This window comes from Bombus flavifrons, chromosome 5 (genome assembly GCF_040668555.2).
Source record: "Bombus flavifrons isolate JBK064 chromosome 5, iyBomFlav1_principal, whole genome shotgun sequence".
Lineage (NCBI taxonomy): Eukaryota > Metazoa > Arthropoda > Insecta > Hymenoptera > Apidae > Bombus > Bombus flavifrons.
Window position 1 is genome coordinate 10,234,880 of NC_138446.1, and position 23,844 is coordinate 10,258,723.

The 23,844-nt window shown below is 30.6% G+C and overlaps 1 protein-coding gene across 1 annotated transcript; it reads right to left on the reverse strand.

Annotated features, from left to right (window-relative positions):
• Positions 1-335: 335 nt before the first annotated feature.
• LOC138179669 (high mobility group protein DSP1) lies at positions 336-16,411 on the reverse strand. Its single transcript, XM_069112696.1, has 5 exons — positions 14,202-16,411; positions 6,154-6,378; positions 2,635-2,798; positions 2,293-2,467; positions 336-2,118 (listed from the first exon to the last, which is right to left on the reverse strand). Exons 1-5 carry the CDS (start codon positions 14,895-14,897, stop codon positions 2,008-2,010), a joined length of 1,371 nt encoding a protein of 456 aa, XP_068968797.1. The 5' UTR covers positions 14,898-16,411; the 3' UTR covers positions 336-2,007.
• Between the last annotated feature and the right edge of the window lie 7,433 nt (positions 16,412-23,844).

A 23,844-nucleotide genomic window follows, 5' to 3' on the forward strand; every position in this document is an offset into this window, starting at 1 on the left:
GCACCAGCATAAACGTGTAAAATGCACATGTTCCATATTATAAGAAAGCAGCGTGAAAAATAATACTTTATATCATAAACAAATAGAGACTATATATACTTACTTTTATATAAATATATATATATATATATATATAAATGTTAGTACTCTAAATCTAGTACTGCTTTAAGAATCCAATATTTCGGACATATACATGCTTAGAAACAGGTTCGGAGCAGTACCAGAAACATATTCACATATTTTTTTAAAAGTTTATTTATCCTAAGAGATATACAAAACAAACATTCTTTTGTAACTGTTATAATTCCCCTATAATAACACAGAAAATTCTGCCGTAATTTTCAATATCTGTTTTTATTAATTATCTCCATCAAATGGATACCTTTGTATCAGTACAATTCATTTTAACCAGCTATGTTAAAATTATGCACATCTGCAAATCAGTATTAAAATATTACAATTTCATATTTTACAGTATTCATCCTCTAGCTCCCTCTAGAACAGGTTTTGCTTATATAATCACACATTACATGATAATGTGCAGGGGAGATGAAAAGCTTTTACGTCAAAAAGTAGTGGTTACCTGCTGAGCCAAATCAAGGTGCAAGTCAGTCTGACTGTAAAGAAGCCTCTTGTATATTCATTTTGCATACCAATCTTGGCCACGAAATTCATATTTGCATTACTTAGCCTGCTTTTTTTGGTATGCTTCTTACACAGTTGACTCTAATCTCAATGATTAAATTCTGTACACACTAGGATCTAGGAATGTTAATATTACAAGAAACCACAATAATTTATTATAATACAGCCTGCTGTACACCAGATGACTCGAGGCAATACAAGACACGCCTTATCTTACTTTCTTAAACAATGAACGGAATCACATGATTCTGAAAGGATTTTAACGTATTCGTTTTATTGGAAAATGAATATGAGAGGGAGAATGACGATGGTAAGGGCAGGGACTACTTCAATTTGCTAAAACTCAAAGAATAATTCTACTTTAGTTTGTCTTCAACGACTGTCACTAATTTCAATAAGAACAAAAATTCATTACTTTATACGATTATAAAAGATTTGAAATTATAATTATTACTAAGATAACATAAAAACGAAATTTTTATCAGTTATGTAAAATAAATCGAATCGCCTTGTTTTTACGAATAAGAATTAATTGTGTTTTATATGTTTTACATATAGTACTTTTTACAATACTACTGCTCCATGGCTGGGTTACCGGCCCAATTTTGATTTCACAAAGTTGTGAATTAAATATCTTGTTTCGATTTTGATCACTTATAAGCTATAAGGCTCAATCTCGTGGTTTAGAATACATCGTCTGTGGAAACTATCACATGTTGACGCAGATGTAGAATCGAAGTTGCATTAAAATATATACTTATCCTAATACTTACAACTATACGACACGTACTTAAATCAATTACATTCATACAAAGCAGCCCCATACCCCACCTGCGACAGATTTGATTTAAAGAAATATTCTGTACAAGGATATACAATAAGTCTTCTTACACTGGCAGCGAATGAACTGAACTGATAAATACCAAATTATTTCGAATGATACCGCCCAACTATGGAGCCGCCGTATCCAGTTTTATATAGCTGCAACAGCTTTCAACATAGTTTGAACATAATGTCAACAATGATTGAGCCCCTGCGCCTTCCACCTGATAGAAAGTAGGGTCACCATATCTTTTCATTCTGCTATCCTACGCCATTTTACATGTTACTATCAATATGTTAAAATACAAATGTCATTCATACGATCTTCTTTCGCACCTCTCATACATACAATTTTAAAATAATTATTATAATCGCGGGTATTTAATTATTATTGTAAATAATCAGGGACTGGTGATTAGTTATTTGTTTTCCTAGTGGTGTAAGTACGCTCACGCTAAGATCAATGGTACGTACAGTAGGTGAGGTATGCTTTCAGGATCAAGGACACGGGGTGATAGATGAAATTTTGTCGTGCATCCGCTATTCATCATCTTCTTTATACTCTTCTTCACTGTCACTTTTTACAGTATTTGCTGGAACTCCTACTACAGGTGCACCATCTTTCATTTTCTTTTTGTACGCAGTCATTTCCTAAATAACAAAACATAATATATATTGAGTTCACATAAATTATTACAAACATTGTCAATATATTCGTACATACTGTAGTTTAAATTCTAAATATAAGATATATTTAATATTTAATAATACAATAAAAAATACCTAATAATTTGTTTGAATCATATATAATTATGTTATACATACTCTTTCATATCGAGCCTTATCCTTTTCCGCCATAGCCTCATATTTCGATTTGGTTTCAGGATCTGCATCTGACCACTTTTTACCAAGTTCCTTAGCAATATCACCTACACCAAACTCAGGATTTAGCATTTTCACCTTTCCACGTTCATCATTGCAGAACCAGAAAAAGGCAGATCTATTGAATAAAACGTAATATCATTATTACACGCGCATACATACACAAATTATGGTTTTATAAATATAAATGCAAATAATAATTAGAGATAATTAAAAACTATCCGAATATATTAATTGCGATTTATTACATTATGAACATTAAGTAATTTCATCACATTTACTTACAGCGATCTTTTAGGAGCATTATGGTCTTTGATGTGTTTGCGTTTTTTGCCCCTGCCTTTACTTTCTCCTTTCGGTGGTGTATAATTTTGCATCTCTGCATCGTATCTCTTTTTATCTTTCTCAGCCATTTCGTGAAAACGCTTCTTTTCTTTATCTGACATTGTCTACAAACATGTAGTACATATTATGATTATAAGAAACATACTTGTGACACTAAATTTATAATTTACATAAAATAATTATAACAATAATACATTTACTGGTTTACACATTTATATATGTACGCAATGCTATAAAATGTAAACATAATTTGAATCATATATATAAAAGTGCAATAATTGTGAAAAGTATTAATAAAAATTAACAACTGATTTATATTATTTATATAAATGTATATAAATTTCTTAATATTCTGATTAATATTTTTTTTAATATTATTGAGGAAGATCAGAGATATTTAATCCTTGTAACTAAAAAATTAGAATGAACAGTAATAGATAATAATTATATTATTACACGTTGCAAATACTGACAGAACCTGAATATATTTTTATCGTCTTTGTTGTTATAATCATTTATGACGAGGTACGAGAATGGGATCGTTAAGATGACATATTTTATTAAAAAGGAAAAACGCTAATATGGCGAGTAATTAAAATATTGTTAAATTGGAGAATACCTAATAATAAGTAGACTATGAATGTTTATATATCCATGGAAGAATTGAAGGTGCAAAAATGTATATAATATAATTATATATATGTAACCAGCCTTCTGCGCTCAAAAATATACTTGAAAACGTGTAGTTCGTGGAAGAACATTTAAAAATTTTACAGCTGCTGAGGCCAACATTTTAGTAAGATAATGGGAGGTCAATGTCTTTAATCGTAAAGACCATCTGGTCTGTAATCTAAAAGAGGAGCGTGCAGAAAGTGTCTCTCCCTTTTCGAGGGGTAGGATGACCAGATGTTGGAGTAGCACCTGTTCAAAGTGACGTTGTTTCACATTTGCAAAACTTCTTCTACCGAAAAATATATCTGAACTTCTTAACGTACCGAAAAGTTTGCGATAAGTAATATTACATGTTATTTTATAGATATTTATCAAACAGTAAGTAATCGTGACAGACATTACGTGAAAATATTTTCTAAAATGTAAATCAATTTCAAATTAATACATTTTATTCGCTTGCAGCTTTCTAATCGTACTTTTATTATACACATTTTACACAGTAGTTTTATAAGTATTGTACAAAATATAAATAATTGATAAAACAAAATTATTTCCTAATGGAGGATACGATTCACATTTACGTGTTTTATAGTAATTCTAATAGTAATAAATCTGACCCGTATTTAACTCGTATTTATCTATACCTGTGTTAGACAAAATTCAAATTAATTTTAATCCAAAATTTGTCAAAAAGGCTAACAACCTTATTACCTGTTAGTAGATTTTAACTGCGAATTTTATAGTATATTTTACAATATTTTTAACGAATAAGAGAAAATTCAAGTAAACGATTTAAAAGATTAAAGGACAGCCATGTGATTGGCATATCACTAGTTTTATGATATGATGCATACTATACAATATAAGGGACGAACTCTAAGGAACAACGAGTTGTAAACCGGTCCCGTTCCTAATCAAACTCATAACAAGATCCCAGGTAGTAGCAAGTATATGATTAACCGTTAATCCGAAATATTCCTGATCTGTCCATTTTAAAACTACTTTCCTGACTAGAAGTTTACATAGACAAATAAAATCAAGAATTATAGAAGTATAATATTGATGGTGTATTATAAAAAAATGGCTTCACTAAAACATTCGTATTATAAAAAAATAATTTCATCGAAATATTTCATTACTGTGTATCGATCAAATAAGAATTTCATTCATTGAAATCAACGTCTAACTACCTATAACATTCTTCATTCATAAAAGAAATACATATACTTATTTGCAAAATATTTATATAAAATATTTTCCTACAAGAATTCTTTCCTTTATTAGTTAAGATATTTTTTAGTAACTTCATAAATAATTTCTTTTTTAAAGCTTGTACTATTATCAGTTTGTTGTAAAACTTTATGCACTCAAAATGATTCTGTGGGAGCTTGCCTTATGTATAAAAAGATACGGACAAGTTATCTTCAAAGAAATCAACGTATAGCAACTTCCAGATGAGGTCAGTTAACTGTAAATTACTACTTAAATTAGTTACACTTTTACTCCGGCGAACAACGCTAGGAATTATTATTATTTCCTGAAACATGTTTAACGAACTAATTATAGTTACTTATATCTTAAAACAGTGTAAAGAAGTTTCATTAGAAATATATATTCTAAATCCAATCAGAGTTTTTTTCGTTCGAAGTTTAGTATTATGCGCACTAGCAAATATCATACTTTTACATCTTATGCATTCTTATTAATCTTGTTTAAATACGTTTGTGTTTCTTTATTGCATATTTATGTCGGCAAAATATGTCTATATAAAATATATTCTTCTGATGTTTTGTTCCTATATGTGTATTATTTCATTATATATCACAAAATATATATCATGCTCTTTATATTAATGTGAAAATCTCGATTTTATAAGCCACATTATTCAATTATAGAATTACATAAAATATATAGTATTATGCTGCTAGATATATATCTGGTAATTAAATCAGTTTCTGAAAATGTAACTTCCACAAAGACGTAAATGCTGTGGAAGTTCGGAAATTATACTTCATTTTACAATATGCAGAATAATGCAAAAATAATAGATTGTAACTAATGTAACTGTAATAATTATTACATTATAATTTATTAGCATTATTAGTCTTGTGTTAATATTATTATAATTAATAAACTAAACACATATTAATTATAACACACATGCTATCCTACAGTGAAAAATTTTGATAAATAATTCTAAAAATATAAATAAGTGCACGACAATAATTTTTGCTTATATGTACATACTATTTTCATTGATTAAATCTTTCTGGTAAGTTTGTTGTCTGAATTTGGATCTTTTTTCCTTTATTTCTGTAAAACCCTTTATCTTGCTTAACCATAAATTTACTTCAGTTTTCTAAATTATCAAACTTTAAATCAAACGAACATTATTTAAAACAAAAAGAATCTGTAAGTTCTGGTTATTAACGATAAACTTTTTACATGAGCCTCTCAGAAACGAAACTAGACAACTTCATTTTTTATTAATTTCTTAATTTCATGACACATGATAATATTCAATTCTCAAAGAACAAATGACTTACTTCCATAAGATCATTATGATGAAAAATAACATAAATAATGGTAAATTCTAAGGTGTACTTTCTGTACTTTCCAATTTATAGAATTGGTTAACGTGAACTTCTGAAAGACTCATATATTTTATTCTATAAAATGTGTAACATGCTTTTATAATTTCATTATTATTAATTTGGAAGTAAAACGATAGAATTTTAATTATATCTCAAATAAATGAAGTTCTAGAAATATTTTAATGTCTCTTACCTTCCACCTCATTGCACACTTTTTAGAGAATTCTCGAAAGACAATCTTTTCCTCGGGGTGTTTCTTTTTATGTTCCTGACGACATGTTTGCACGAAGAACGCGTATGCGGTCATCCGTCCTCTTGGCTTCGAATCCTTTCCTCTCGGCATATTGTCTCGTTGTTGTAAACTCTGAGCGTTATTTTGCTGAAGATTATTCTGCTGCGGTAACTGCTGTATCTGGTGCTGCAATAAAAGAATCATTATTAAAAACACGGTGGTAATTATCAGTGTCCTCTTAACTCTCGTTTAACGAATATTTGAAAAAAGGAAGAATTCGCTCGCGTTTTATTTTTAACGCAAAACGAACAGACTAAAAAATTGCTATTCTTCTTTTTCTCTTTCTCTTGCAGAAATTGATTAATTATCGTATCGAATTGGTAATGTAGATTGGCTCAAAGTTACAAGATTCGAGCCATCATATTTTGTGATGCGTACAATTCTCTTTTGTTTCACATTGTGATAAACTCTACTCTAAACATAATATACAGGTATGAATACTGTATTGGATTGCCAAATGTTTGAATAGACCAGAAGCCGCTTCTAAAGATGTGTTTTCCAGCGAATATTATTCAAATTAGCTTTGAAACTTCTTCGATACTCTCATCCAAAGCCAGAATCTGTCTAAATAATTGTTAAAAGATATCGAATAATAATTAGTCCATATCGAGACGTATCTACATGTTAATTTTACCCATTACTACTATAACGTGCAATATATTGGTAATGACCTTTCTATCTCTAATGTACGAATCCGGAATCTAATAAAGGGATTCTGGAAAATAAAGTTTTTTATTTCTAATCAGATTTTCTCCCTGCGTGCAAAGCATTGCTTCGTAGACGAAAATAATACCAGGCGCATAATAGTATTGCGTGCAGCTATGTTATAATTCTAGAAGCTAGCTGTTTAAAACACTATGTGTACAGGAAACAAAATTCCTTCATGACATAATATAATATATGATGATTGTATAATACATTGTATTAATAAGCATAATTGTCATGAATATCATTTCTAATACCTAATATATAATATACATATACATATTATCTTTGAATAAATATATAAATAAGTTTGGAATATTAATTTATTGCGTGATGCCTAGCACTGTTATCTTCTTGTTAAAGATAACATTCACCAACATTTTGTATATAATTTAAATAGTGTTCTGCAAGTCAATATTTTGTTCCAAGTTTATTAATGAAATTTAATTTTCCTAGTGATAATATAAGTTAAAATGAATTATTTTAAATAATTTATTAATATCGTACAGTTATAGATAGCAATGAATTGGCAACAAGCTAGTCGACAACTAAGCAATTATTATCGTGTACTATTTATCGGGTATTAAACAGTATAATATTATACTACTGTTAATATTACACTGCATATTATTATTATAAAGTTACAGTATCTATTTTAAACTACAATTTCATTGTGGTTGAAAATAGAAGCAAAAAATGCATCTAATGTGAAAATATCATAATTCATTTGATCATTATACTTATATAGAATATGTTGTAATGTATTTAATGTAATATACCTATTGAAGAGTAAATTATTTTCCTTTCTCTGAGTATGAAACCCACAAAATATAGCAGAACAGATCTGTATGCATTCTCTATGAATAACAGTACAAAAAGAAGAATTGTTATAATAAAGACCATGCTTATATTATATTGTATGTCTTTTACAGTTTCCAGTAAAGTGAGAATGGTAAATGATAAAACAAAAAGATGAATAAAGAGTACTTAACTTTACTACATGACATCACAATATACTAATTTCATTAGCGATGCTTATTATACGGAAAAGAGAATTATAATTTACATTGTGATAACAAAAAATAAGTACTTTAGAAATATATTTTCGAAACGAACGGCGTAGTACGAGAAAGTTAAAATTTTGCGAACATCGTTAGTGTTCGTAATGAACATTGATGTATGTACAAACTTCATTAAACGAGATCGTGTTTTCAGCATCAACTAAAATTACTTCTAGATTGCATGTTACTACGTGTACCCAACAAATATTTACGTATACGATCAAACAGAAATTGATATCCCCCATTTGTTTAATATTAAAATTTAGTTCAATTATTTATCTAATTGACAGAAACTACCGAAGAAAAAAGATGAAGACGATTTAGATAATAAAATGAAATACTGAACACATTTCATTGAATTTTCAAGAGAAGATTTCCTGAAAGAATGTACTCTAATTTAATTTAATTCAATATTATTAATATATTACTTTAAGTTTCGTTGATGTCGTATTTTAAATTTATATCGTATTAAAACTTATCAGTGAAAACTTTGGAGATTGGATTCTTTTTATGTGTACTGCATTTTAAATCTATGAACAAAATTTATATATCACTTACAGCGATATTTATATCAGTATATTACTAACATCTTTTTCGATATCTTAAAAACAATTTTGTATTTATACCATGTATCTCACTACTATTGGTTATTACTTTTTGTTTCAAAAAAAAAACCTTATCTTTTTTTATAAACTTTAAGGTCAATGTAGATATAAAATATTGATGTAGAAATAATGTATTTCATGTAGTTATTTATTCTTCTGTAAATTTATATTGACAAAAAATAAAATTCTGAATAATTCATAAATTAAGAGATAATGAATTGCAAAAATTTCTGCACGAAGTTTTTAATATTATGTTTTGTGTATTTGTAAATGGTGATCTCGTAAAATATCGAGTATAAATGATCAAGTAAAAATATTTTCTTTAAACATTCGTAAAAAGTATAATTTACTCAATGATAAGAATTCATTTTGAATTATAAAACCTTATTACTGAGATATGTCTTTTCAACTTAAAACAAATTAATTCCAAAGCTATTCATTTATTTAAATACGCTTAAATTATCTAACCAGTTAACAAGTAACTTCTTTTTATTGCACCTTTGTGTACGTTATTTAATACGTTTTGACGGAAACATGTCAAATAAGTGTTCAATTATTTAAACGAAAGATTAAGAGATAATATGATAACTTGAAGAACAAATTTCACCAAAAGGATATGATTCTGAAGAAAACTAAAATTTAATTTACTTCTAATCTTTTTTAAATTCTAAAATTGCAATCAAATGTTCTAAGATTTCTGTAATGATAAAATATACGAACTAATATGCATTTCATGAATAATCGTGCAATATGTATTCTTCATTACTGCATTTCATTTCCTTTGCAAAAAAATAATGTTCTATAATCATGTTTAAGATAATTTGACAATTAACATACTAGAGAATGTCAAAATTCGATCAAAATGTTAAAAATGTAGCGATACTTTCATCTGCAATATCTGAAAAATAAGAATTCATTACATGTACATCATTTTGAACTCCAAAAATTATACCATATGTTATAAAGATTGGATTCCTCCTAACGCTACTACGTCACACTGGATCAATTTCGAAACAATCTGTGTTGTTCTGTTATTAAAAATATTCTCAAGTTTGAAAAAAATACGAAAGAATTATTGCAGACATATATAAATTCTTGTTTCTTTTTACTGGTTGGAACAAGGATTACAATATAAATCAGAGTTAAGAATAATATAAACCACTTGACCCACTATTCGAAACTTTATATTGCTATAACTAAAACACGTTGTCAAGGAATATAAGATCTTAACCGATCTCAGGAATTAATCAAACATTAAAAATAATGGAAATATTTTTCCATATTTAAACGTTCTTCAATGTATCTTCGTTGGAGATTAAGGAATCATTTATTACTGTTAATACCGGTTTCTCATTTACGATACTGTTTTACGATGTTTGCAACTATCGTTTACAGTTATAATGTTTCAGTAAATCCTGCGTGTAATCACATTCGTACAATAGGAACATATTATATAAAGATTTGATACATAAACCATTTTGAATCACTACCTAAAGTTTCATCGAAAATTGATTACTGTTTCAAATTTATGTCCAAACATATCACCGTATATGGTGGCATTTCAAATATCCCATAGCTCAAACTATTTTATTGATAAAATCGGAGCATTGTTTATTTCCTGATATCGAAAAGCGGTCAGAACAACTAAGAGGATCAACTCCTAAGTTTATTGTAAAGTAAAATTCAACGGAACGAAATTATAAAAAATTCCACAGATCCTAAATGCAATAGAGATATTTTTTGGACTTTTAAAAACCCTTGAAAAATATATGTTTGTATATTTCATACATATATTTATATACAAAAAATATATACAAAATAAATTTTATGTTCATTTTTTAAATTCCCCTCGAAATAACTTTTACTGTTTTGGTAAAATCTATAACGTAAAAGTTGCAATATTTCCGAACGAATATCGTTTATTATTTTATGAGATGTACGCATAATCGAATCAATATTTCCAATCTTTTCTTTTCGCAAAGAGAAAATTGCAAAGAAGGTTTTCTTGAATAACGATACGTTCAACATTTTATCCAAGGAGAAAGAACGTAAGTTTATTTCCTCCATTTACCTCTATCACTGTAATCTTAAATTTTCGGGCCACTTTCTGACTTTCTCTCCATCTGATAGATACAGAGACTTTAATCTTAACTTTCATTCGAGCTCTGCTTTTAATATTGCTCCAAATACGTTTTCAATGCTTCGCGATATTGAATGCTCTTTATTGGAATCTCGGGGAAAAAACACGGTATTTTTAAAGACAGACATTCTTAACCGACATTCTCTAACATTGCGATTCCGGAGCAATAAAAAGTTGTAGGGATGTAATAATTTTACGTGTTTCATCAGTGACGTGTTAATAACTCATATTGTTAATATCGCGCGATTCTAGATCAATAAAGATTAGTGTGGAAGTAATAATTTCAAATTAATAAGTTTATGTGCTTCATATCTATTATAATACAGTGTCTCGTGCCATATTTTTGAATAAAAGCATTCTTAACCATATTCTTCTCAAAATTATTTCAAGATAATCATTTCATGCTTCAAACTAAGTGCTCTGAAGAAATATTGTAGCATGTATATTTACATTAAGTACAATGTAAGAAACCTATTTCTAGTGCATCACGTATGTAAGAGATTCAACAGTGACTTGTTGACATCTCGCTAAATTTGAACTTGTCGTAGGACAACTTTACAATATGTGAACATTTGTACTGACACACGTTTATCATTGTACAGTCTATGCTTGTAACTCAACTGTTAAAATATGCACAAAAAATGATATTATGATTTGAAACAGTCTGATTAACGTGTATTTTTTGCTTCCCAAACGTTAAATAATTCATAAACCGGCAATTAATTTTGCCGTTAAAAGATACGTAGTACAGATATCAAATTGTATTATTAAACACGTGCGGCTCATCTCTAATTAGACTAGAACATATACATGAATTAAAACTCGCTGAAATTAGGACAAAAATCAGACAATTATAGAACCAGTATATCCAATATCGTGGAGAAATAACTAAAAGTATTCGAAGGATTTTGTAATTTCTCGAAAATATTGGAATACCCAGATTCGATATTGCTAGTATTATTTTTATTTTTCCTTAGGGATTTATAATTTATATCCATGGCATATTATGTATTTATGCATTTATGTATTTTATATATGTATTATGTACGTGTTAGAGTTTAATATGAAAGATCATATTAAAATATGAAACATAATCCTTCTGAAATTTTGAAGTATCCTGAAACTTTACAGGGTTGAAATAGAGTTTAATTTATCGTTAGAAGAACTGAAAAGCTGAATATTCTTGAATATTTTTCTGTAAATTTAACACGAACTTGTGTACAGAAAATGTAATAATATACTTGAATAACTGCAATCATAAAATCCAGTAAAATAGAAGATGAAGAACAGTATTCACGAAACAGAATTTTATACTTTTAACATCATTGAAAAGTAGAATTACTCTTTTGTGCTCAACCAACCTTCGAACAGACACCAACTTTAGGAAATTCATGAGGAAAAAATGACTATAATTTCGCCACTTTATTTTATAAATAAAGCGGAAAATTGCCTAACTTTTATCGAAAAGAGTCTAAATTTCTTTTTTCCAATATAAATGAATAAAACACGAACCAACAATACGGAGATATGAATTTTATATTTGATTCACAAAATCAATTCCAATGCGAATATTTTTCAATATCGGACATACGATTGCTCGGAGCTTCTTTTACTTATTAATAATAAATATACGAATAAAGGAAACGACTAAAAAAGTTTTCAATCACTCAGAATCTCTGAAAAATAAAATTCTTCATTTCATATTTAATCAACGAAACCAATTAAAAGGTGGCACCTCTTTGTACCAAAGAAATGACGCTGTGAATTAGAATTTTTTTTCTATCTACTGACGATTAAAACTTCAGCCAGAACGATCAAAAACTAAACTTCAAATCGTCCAGAAAATCTTTGAAAAAATAGGAATTTTTAAATAGGTATTACGAAAAAGTATTCAAATATGGCCAAAATATTTCAAGTAATTAAAATATCTGACAAAAAATCCAATAAAATACAGTCATGAATAAATGAAGAAAAGTCTAAAGAAGAAACATTTGAAAATTCTATAAAATAGAATTTTGTTGCGTTAAAATGAAAAAAGCAAACTAAGAACAAAATGATTTCTTATCAAAGGAACGTCGATCAATCGGAATTTCTATTTCCAATCGTGAATGCCTAAAACACTTCGATCAGAGGAATCGAAAAAAAAAGAAGGGAACCGGCACGGCAAGAGCCGCTGTACGAACGTACGTACGAAGAAGGCCGCACGAAACCCGGAATCAATAGCGGACAACGGTCGGTGGGGCAAGAGACGCGAGTCAGGATGAAACGCAGACGGTAGTACGAAAGCAAGCACGATAGAATCAGTTATTAAGATTTTTTCAACGCAAATAGAGCCGAAATTTCATGACTAATTTGAGTCAATTATCATCGATTGTCGACATGTTTTGTCAACTAATGAAATTTTTCTTAATGAAAATAGCGACTTATCGGTAATTTCAATAGAATATAAAAGATAAAGAATTAACAAAATAAAAATAAAGAGTATTTTCAAGCGTATTGCCCTTGCTAATCCAATTGTTAGATATTTGAAATGTAGTATGAATCCATCTGATTATTTCCTGCTAAGTGCTTTCCCTTAATAACGTCGAGATAAACAGCTCGACGACATAGCTACGGTTATAATGATTCAAAACGTCGTTCGTGTCAAAGTATAACCATCACAATGACGACCATTTAAACTTTTACAGCCGAGACAAACAGAATAACAAGAGTTCAAAATTCTTAGAATTATTCTCGCATATTAAAGCATGTCTTTATGAAGATATTACACGGCTAAGGAGAAATTGACGTTCAGTCACGTGTTATCATAATTACTGTAATTATGCTCTTTACTTTACTCTTTCTCTTCGGTTCACAGACAGAATGAAATAGTGATGCTTGCCCAACTAGTCGAAATCGATTTTCTTCTTTTCGTCAGTTCTTCTCAAAACAAAAGAGAGAAACTGTACAACTCGTATATTTGTTACAAGTATTATTCTATATCACTAAGCGTAAAACACTAGAAAACAGTACTTTTCTTTTCAGTGTTTCGCATAGTTACTAACAAACCACTAATAGATTTCTCGCTTTATCTACGAAAAAAGAACAGAAAAAAGGTAGTTGAAGAACGAGATGCAACAGAAGTGCAACTTTTTGAAAGAAACCGCAACATATTTTATAAGTTAGAATGAAAGAGATGTTAAACCTATCGGTTAAAAAGCGATACGAAACTGATTGACAAGAAATATTAAAAGACCGTATCTCAGCCGCTTTTCTTCCAAGTGCATAAAAGAATCCCGCGCAAATAGAAGTAAGCGAAAAATATATATATAAATATATGTAAATGTAATGATGTATAGGGTGAAAAAAACAATAGAATATACTTGTATGAAATTAAAAAGCAGGCAATAACGAGAAAAAGAGGAAGCATAAAGGGGGTCGATCGTGGTCGCAACATACCGGGGACATAACGGGGGGCGTGGACGTTTGTGTGGTAATGGGCGAGAGGTGCTGCTGTTGTTGGCCCTGCAATTGCTGATGCAGGTTGTTCTGGCCGGCGTCCATAACTCCACCTGGGTACCACCACTGTACGCCAGGCGGTGGTGCGGAAGGTGTACCAGGTACACCTCCGCCTGTTCCGGGCCCCGTTCCTAATCTATAATCATAGCCTCCCCTCATGCAGGAGCCAACCGGCGTAGACGTCGAGACGGGATTCGACTGTGTGCCCGTGGTGGCTGGATTCTGAAAGCTGGAGGCCATCTTGTAGGAGAAAAGCTGCTGGGTAGCGGCAGCGGTACTCCTAACGATATCCTGATGATGCTGTTGCTGTGCTTGCTGTTGTTGCGTTAGCTGCTGCTGCTGTTGATTCATCAGGTGTTGATGTAAATTCTGCTGTTGTTGCTGTTGCTGCTGTTGTTGCTGTTGTTGTTCGGCAGATACGGCGTTTAAACCCGAAGGCCACCAGGCGGTACCACCGGAGGCATCCTCGCGGCTTCCTGGGCTCGCTGTGCCCCAGCCACCGGCAACGCGGTGGTGTTCCGACATATCGTACACGCGGACGGTCTGTCTGTCACTTCGGCCTCGTTTACCACAAACGGTACCACCAACCAAGGAAAAGAAGAGGATGCACGAAGAAATTACACGACACGCACTCATACACCACACATACGCTCCTCTGTCTCCCTCATACAGGACATGCACACATACGCACGCGAACGCTGTGCGCGCGCGCACGCACTCGCTCGCTTGCTCTCACACCACCGACAAAGTATACCTCTCTACACGCACACACACATGTACGCACACGCACCCTCACATTCGTACGGGATCCTGTTCGTGACCGTCGTGTATCGCGCGACACGCACCGCACGCGCTACTGTGTTCTCACTGTCACACCACGTTTCTCTTGTCCAGCCGGCGCACTACACGATCACTACTAGTACTCCTGGTAGCACAAGCGGCTTCATACACGCTGCTTTTTCCACGACGATGTATAGAGGAGGTCCTCGTGAATACGTACGTTATACTTGGGATGCGGTCTACTCGACGCTACGCTCAACCGTTCGTTAGCTCCGTGAGTAGGTATGGCGGGTAGAGGAGGAGGGCGGGCGGGTGGGTAGGGGAGGGCGCTCTCTCTCCCCTTCTAGCTCTTTCTTTTTCCCTCTGTCTCCCCACCATCGACAGATACACTGCCGCGTCTCTCCGTCTCTCTTTTTCTCCCTCTTTCTCTTGCCGTCTCTTCTCTCTTCGCTCTCCTTCTCTTTCTCTCTTTCCCTTTTCTTCCCTCCCCTAAGTACTCATAGAGCCTTTCATTTGAGAGACACAACGTTTCTTTTCGAAGTCACCGATAATGATATTTAATAATAAATATGTATCTTCGTTCATTTATGCGTGCACTGTCGTTCCCCTTACGAAAAATACATAGTATATATATATATACATATATATATATATCTATATTGCCCTTTTCTTCCCTCGAAAACGTGACGGCCTCTTCTCTCTACTTGCTCGTACACACGGTGCTAATTACGCACTCTATGCGACACCACGCTCGCATAGAGACGCAATGCTTCTTTTACGTGTATATACACACCGATGTTGGCTGTTGCACAGTGGTAGTGGAACGCGTAATAGCTTTTTCACATGGAGAAGCTTACGCGCGGATTGCTTCTCTCGCCACCGACTCTACACGCGATGCCGCACACACAGAGGGCGAACCTGGCGAGGACGGGCTGGCTGGACGCTTGTATATTCTCTCTTTCTCTTTCTCCAACCCGATCCCCTTCCACACCGACCCGAAGTCTCACTCACTACTTGTCTGTTTGTCTCTTTCTCCGCGTTCCTCTGTCTTTTTTCCACTTGCACGAGCTTAGCCTTCCTTCCAGCGGACGCCGGCGAACTCGTACAGCGTTGCCAAGCCACGCTTTCACCCGCCCGCTCACAAAGGAAAACCCGAGTACGCCGACCAATCGAACTACATTTCAGCAGTGGTGGGGATGGCGGGAGTCTACCACTACTGACATCGAGGCAACGTCGCTTTCTCTCTTCCGTTCGTAGAGAATTCGAGAGCCATGGCTCGTAGTCCCCGGTAAGGTAGAGGGGCAAACGACTGCAAACCCTTCTCTACCCTTGAAACTCGAGGTCAACTTTTAGGCAGAGAAAGAGAGCGAAAGGGAGAGGAAGACACACCAACTCTGACTTGTCGCCGTGCGCTCTTTCTTCTCGCGCCTTTTTTTACCCTTCTTAGTTTCGTTACACTGCTACGGTCACTGGAATTTGCTCCACATTGGTACTTCCTGCTTTTCGCGCACCCTTTTTCCTGCGTGTCAAGTCGGCTTTACCGACCGAAGAACTCTCACTTCGTGTCACTTGTCAGTCGATACGGAAGAACTTTTTAAAATTGCCAAGAAAACAAAACGCGGAACATCTTTTACAATTTTTTTAGATTTAACGAAATTATGCTTTCCTTTAGTATATCCATCTCTTTAAAGGCATAAAATATGCACATTACATATATATAAATGTAATAGTTTATTAATATCGAAGCACTCTCGTTGTTTAATAAATCAATGTTAAGTTGTACATTTTCTACTACAAATTCGTTAAGTTTTATAAAATGTACCTAATTTAAAAATTTTACATATTTCTGAAAATCCGGTGAAAAATTGAGAAGTTTAAATATGTATACTTTCTCGTTGCCCTCGTAATAAAATGTAATAAATATTACTCCTAACAATTTCTGGAACAATGCTTTATACTAACAAATCATGTTTCTATAGAAACATAATTAACTTTTAATAATTACGATAATAAGTAAATCTTTCAGTGCGCTAATTATCTTCCTTTCATTATTTAGAATAGTATTTCAAAAAGTATGGTTACAACGTTTTACATATATACTGAACTTATTCAAACGAAACACAAACTGTCATGCCACATATGGAATGCAATTCCTAGCATATATGTACTCTATAAACTCGTACCCCATAGCCAACGCATACCCCGTAATTTCTAGCTGTTATCAGAAGAAAGATCAAATCTATTAATATGGAAACGTATCGTGGGAACGATCGCTGTGCAACGTTGTTAAACGGCGAACCTGAACCTCCACAAGAAATTTCTAACGCGTAAGGAGCAACGTGAAATTGCGCAAGCTTTTGGAATTCCGATTTTTTAAAATTGCGCACAGACAAGACAAAATGAAAATGTATATCATAGGATTTGTACGTCGGGCTTCCTTTCTTCCCACTCAACCCCCAATCAAGAGGCGGGTGAGTCGGAGGTAACCCGGCAAATCGAGAGAGAGAGGAGAAGAGAACCGGGTCCGGGTCAATAAGACGCATGAGCAAGTGAAACAGAGATGGAACGAGAGAGAGAAACCGAAGGAGCGAGCGAGCAAACAGGCACGTTGGAGAAACAGAGAGAAAGAGAGACCGCGCATTCCCAGGGCTAGGCAACGTAACGAACGAACGAACGAACGAATGCAAGAAGGGGCACGGTGAACAAGGGAAATGGTGGAATGGCAAGAAAAAGAGGCACCGATGACGAAAGGAAGGAGAAAGAGAGAGGGAAAAAGAAACATACGATGAAAGAGAAAAGGCACAGCAGGCAACGAGAGTCCTGGCTTCAAATTCTCGACTCGTGTTGGTACCGCGATGTTCGTTCGAGCGAAGCGAGCCGATTCCGTCCGAAACGAACCGATCTCTCTCGATTCCGTCAGTGTGAAAAAGTAACCGAATAATTTTACGACAAGACGTCGAAATTAGAAAATAGCAATAGATTTTACGAATTTATATAGATCCTGCAAAATACGCTTTATATAACTTTAATGATAAATTTAAGAAAATTTATGAAAAAGATTTTTCGATGATTTCAAGAAAATGTAAAGAATAGTAAATACATATGTAAAATTGTTAATCTATTTGGGACTGTAATATCTTTTAAAGTAGAAATAAAATAAGAGAAGTATTATTATATATCTGAGAATTATGAAAACAGATGTACAAATTCCACGTATACATACAAATAAACGTATGTAATTCACTGAGTTCACAGTAGTATTTCAGTTTAAGTAGCTACCAAGATATGTGTAGACCTATAAGTAATATAATTGGAACTAAAAAAAGATCATAACAGTTGTCGATGAAAAACTTTCAATAAACAATAAAATATGTTATATCGGAGGATGTCCAATCTTTTTTTTAAGATTCCAAATTAAATTTTTCAATACATAATTTTCAAAATATGCACCTACAATACATGTAATAATTTTATCAAAAAATGATATGCATCTACGTTTTAAATAAAATTAAATAAACTAATAAATAAGAGCTAAAGCAGGCTAATTTTGAATTTTCTACATATTTAAATTATAGGTAATAATAAATATAAATAATCATGCATTTCCATCAATATAATTTATATAAATGTACAAAATATGTAAATACTAGAATATTAATATTTATAATAATAGAATATTAATAGTAATATTTCTTAAATATATCTTAAGCTAAATTAACTGAAATGATTAAATTAAATCATTGCATATAAATGTCCGCTCCCCAATCAAAAAATAAAATGAAAAATTAACAAGTGACTAACTAAAATTAAATTTGACAAGTTTGTCAAAATTTTGGAACACAAGTAAAATGATCTTGCTATTTTGATACTACTTGTTGACCAATTCTGTCGATAAAAATTATGTCATTCTGTTGAAAGCATTTTTACGTTTATTCGTGTATGTCACGACTTTTAAGCATACAATGCGAAATTTTAATGTACAGCGTAAGAAAAGGAACATGATATATCTATTATGGACCAATGCCAAACGCGTGTATGTATATATGTACATACTTCATACCATGTACATTTAAGAGTGTTATATTTGCATTTATTCGATGCACCTGTATAAGTATAAAGAAACAATGTGAAATACTTAATATCCTTTTTCGCGTAAATGTATATGTTTTCTCATACATATAAGCGAATTTATGCACATATGTCTGTATAACGTTCTCCTGTTTTTTCTTGACATCGAATAAATGGTAATTGCGAGCTACACGTACATATATAACGTTGAACGTGCCTGTCAGTATTACGCAAGATCACTTTCAATTTTATTATTCCTATATTTGAAACTGCTCTTGCGTTTCGTTATAATTCAAGTGGAATATTTTTACGCAGGGACCTAAATCCCTAACGTTATAAATTGTAAAAAGAATTGTTTAAAAAGTTAAAGTTAGTTTTAAAAGTTAAAAGTTAACAAGCGAAAAAAATATAATATTAATTCTATAAAATAGTACCATCAATTATGTGCTTTCTATAATATCTACTCAGTATTTGGTGACTACAATATGTAAATACTTTAAAAACTATACATATACATATTTTTTAAATCACGAAGGTTTATAGACGGTGGCAATACAGAGAAAACATTTCAAAATAGTTATGCAACAATACTATGTTATGCTCTTCAGCTAAAGTTAATTTCATACTTTTAGATGTTTATCTTCGAGATATTCACGTAACATTAGATAGTATGGAACATTTCAAAATATATATAATATAATATGAACTTTTTATATAGCAAATGAAATAATATTTTTTAAATATTCTTTACCCAAAACTCTTACCCAAAAAATGTTATTTTCTATTTAATAACGAGTTTACTAATTGTGAGCCTAGAAGAAGTCATAAATACAATTTAATCCGTAAATAAAGTATAGAAGTTAATAACCACTGAATATAAACATACTTAATATAAGAAATGAAACATAATGAAATATAAATAAAAGAACTTAAATAATAGATTAAGAGATTTTTACAACAAATTTTCATAATAGGAATAAAATGTTACATCAATTTCATTTATGATTCATATAAAAGATTCAGAAATAAATATTTAGAATGTGTAAATATTGAAGTTGCATCGTATATTATATAGGGTGAGTCGTCACCTAACTCAACCACTTCAAATTATTCATGAAGTCGTGTATTATATATAAAAAAAAATATTTTAAACAAAAATTAAATGGTTTCGGAAATAATTTGATGTTTTAGTATTTTTGTAAATGAACATATAGAGGACATTAAAGAACAAAGTTTAATTGGAATAGAATCATGTAAATATTCTTTAATCTATTAATCCATCTTATGTATCTTGCCATTTCCTCTAAAAGAGATTAAGCTACTTATATTTAAAAATAATTAGTTCAGCTGATATTTTGATTTCAATCTTGTGAAGTGATCCTTATAGTACAACATTTACTTTCTTAAAATTAATATTCAGCAGTACGATTTTTAACTTGAATTCAGTGATTTATTGGCATTTAAAATGACTGTTTAGTACTTCTTTAAAAGTCCGTTGACCTGTCGGAAAAATCTGTTTCAAGTCGTTAAAGGTAGTATATATTGTTTCTTGTGACCTTCGTTTCTCAAACAACTTTATAAAAAATCTGATAGTGGCAAAAAAATATTTATTCTAGTAATCTCTGTGGAACTTCAATATATCCACATTATCCAATCAATAATTAGTTGAAATTTAATTATATTCATTGATTACGTGTTATCTAAAGTCTTTTTTCGAAATCGAATACCATATCGTAATATTGAAGTAAAATTATATCTCTTGAACTAATAGATATTTAGTACAAATAGTTCAATATCTGTTTGTAAGAAATTATGAGTTGCACCGACTAATATATTAAAAAATCATATATTTCCAAACATATATCCTCTGCACGTTCACGTATAAAAGAACCGTGTATATAATATCAAATCATGTTTCTTTCAATTTTTATGTGTAACATTTTCCTATACAATAAACGATTTCAAAGTAACTTTTAATAGTTGAATTCAATTTAAATATCCTATATATTGTGGGATAACGTATACAATTTTATATTTGTCATAATTTCTAATAAGTTATATAATGATTTTCCACAATTTCTAAAAAATATCACTCCACATGGTTCACATAATTTTTAAATGTTAATTTAAATGTTATTCATTCAATTTTCAGAAATCATATTTTTCAAAATTGTATGTATCGTATATATTAAGTTTTCAATCAAATCATACCCAACGATTGCAGTAATTCAATATATCGTATTACACAAGTATAATTTTTCTTGCTATGATTTTAATCAGTACATATTCAACACTGTTATCATACGTATTCATATGAATATGAAATACTATTAATCAAAATAAGACCTTTGTAAATATAAAACTATTATTGGAAAATCTAAAATACTTCAGTGTTAATAATGAAGTACATCATTAATTTAACATATCTTAAAAAAAAATATATCTGTATTTAATTCCAAATTACTTAAGTAAAACTGTTGTAAGTAAAATTCTGTGAAGCATTATTTAAAATAATATTTCAGTATATTTAGTTCTGACTATAATAATTTTTATTTTAACTTGGTTTGATTTATAAGTAGAGTGAAATGTACATTTTCTGTGAATAATAATAAATAAATATTAATGCAATTACTTCAAAATTTAATACTTCAAAATTTGTAAATATTTTTGGGTATAGATAATTATAGGAGAAAATTTATTTCGATGCTATTCATCAGCAAGTAAACGTTTTGACGACATGAAGGTAGGGTTCAATTAGTTCTAGCAATTACCGTAAACATTTTTCTAGTTTCGCATACCTAGCTTCAATAATACATTGGAATTGCCGAAATAAAAACTGGTCAAGCAGGTAACCAGAAAAATTCGAAATCGGTGTAAAAGAAGAAACCGTAAACAAATACTTACATATTCCTATGTATAGTATTTGTTCGAAAATAAATATAACTTCGACAGAAAATTCTTCTCTGGAGATAGATAATTTTCTTTCAAAATTAACAAATCAATAACATCCTTATTATTAGAATTTTATCATTCATATTTCCAAATCATACTGTATATAATGTAATAATCAATTGTATAATTCTAAATTATTGTGTTAACTATTTCTATAACACAACTACTCTTCTCTATATTGGAAAATTAGATAGTGAATTATATATAATTCAAGTTATTGATGTTGTAAGTCGTTTCAGTAAAAATATTTTTAAATACAAGCGATTATAAAAATATATAAAATATTATCAGCGAGTTATTGATTTTTCTGTTAAAAATTTTTTATTGCAGAATGATAATGCTCCGGAACGGTTAAAATATTAAGTTACTTTAAAACTACGATCTTCGAACAGATGTACACCATCAATTAGGAAGTATCAGGAACTCTTATGTGGGTCAATGGTCCACGAGAATATGAAAGTATGTCTTATAGCAGTATAATAATTACGATGTAGCAAAGATAGTAAGTTTCGAAACAGCAAAATTTATTGACATGAAGTACGTAAAATTTACCGACTCGTTAAAAAAAGAAATAATCAAATGAACCTTCCCTATATTTTTATTTATTCTAAATATTTGTTCTTGAACATTACACAAATAAACAAAATATGTTATAGTTTCTTATTGCAGTATATAGAATTGTTTTAAAAGTTCATATCTAGGAACTGAAAATTATGTTTTACTAACTTTTATATAAGATGCTCCCATTCAAATGAAAGGATTAACCTTTTCAAGATAGAGATTTGTTTGACGTCATAGGAATGCATGTAGAATAAAAGTTTCTTATCTGTTTAGAACATTTTTATACAATTGATTAGACTCGAATATCTTCGATTCTTCCAAACATGAAAAATTATCTGCTTTCCCGAAAAATACAAGACTATAAATATTATATAGGTAAAATTTCTAATTGTAAAGTGAAATGTATATAATCATGTATGTTGTATTTACTAAGTTTTTGAAATAAATACCACATATTATTAAAATACACCTACATAAATGTAAACGGAAAACAAAAGATAATAATATTTCATCTACAAGCGCTCGTAAATTAAGCTTTTTATTCGTTATAATTAAATAAATAATTAAAATTGAATAATATAAAATAATAAATAATAATTAATAATATAATAGAATAAATAATTAAATAAATTCGTCCAAAGCTCTATGTCCAACTGCTATTACTACTCCTCTAAAATCTATTTTTAAATTCAAAATCATGCTATTACCTTACTGGTCACGTAAATTCTTTAGCGTTTATATTTTGTTTTTATTTTTATTCTCATACAACATATAACATAACTGTTTAATTTGATAACACTTTGTTTTGCACAAAATTTTATGTAAAATTTATATAACTTTAACCACGTAAGCAGAGTATAAATAGCAGCCACACAGAAGTTTTATAGCATATAAACATTGGTTAAATGTTGATACTCGATAATCGATTATTAATACACGTAACATGTAGAGATACCCTGTCGCGGAGTAATACTTTATATCACACAGACATCGTATAAGTGTAAGAAAATAATAGAATAACAACGATAAAATTAAATATATAAAATCAAACTGTCATATATAGTAAACTAATAATTTTCACTATTTCTTATTTCATAACAGAATCCCAAAAATAAACTGAATAATGCTTTTTGTTTATACTATCTAATTTGATCTAAAAACACTATCCATTTTAAAAAATGATATAAGATAATACTCTAACGTCATTTATCAGAAATGTAAT

Coding starts and splice junctions, on each gene's coding strand:
- LOC138179669 (XM_069112696.1), bottom strand. CDS start 14,897: ATGAGTGCGTGTCGTGTAATTTCTTCGTGCATCCTCTTCTTTTCCTTG. Junction 6,379..14,201: donor CGCCCCCCGTTATGTCCCCG/GTATGTTGCGAC, acceptor CTTTTATTGCAG/CACCAGATACAGCAGTTACC. Junction 2,119..2,292: donor ATAAGGCTCGATATGAAAGA/GTATGTATAACA, acceptor TTTGTTATTTAG/GAAATGACTGCGTACAAAAA.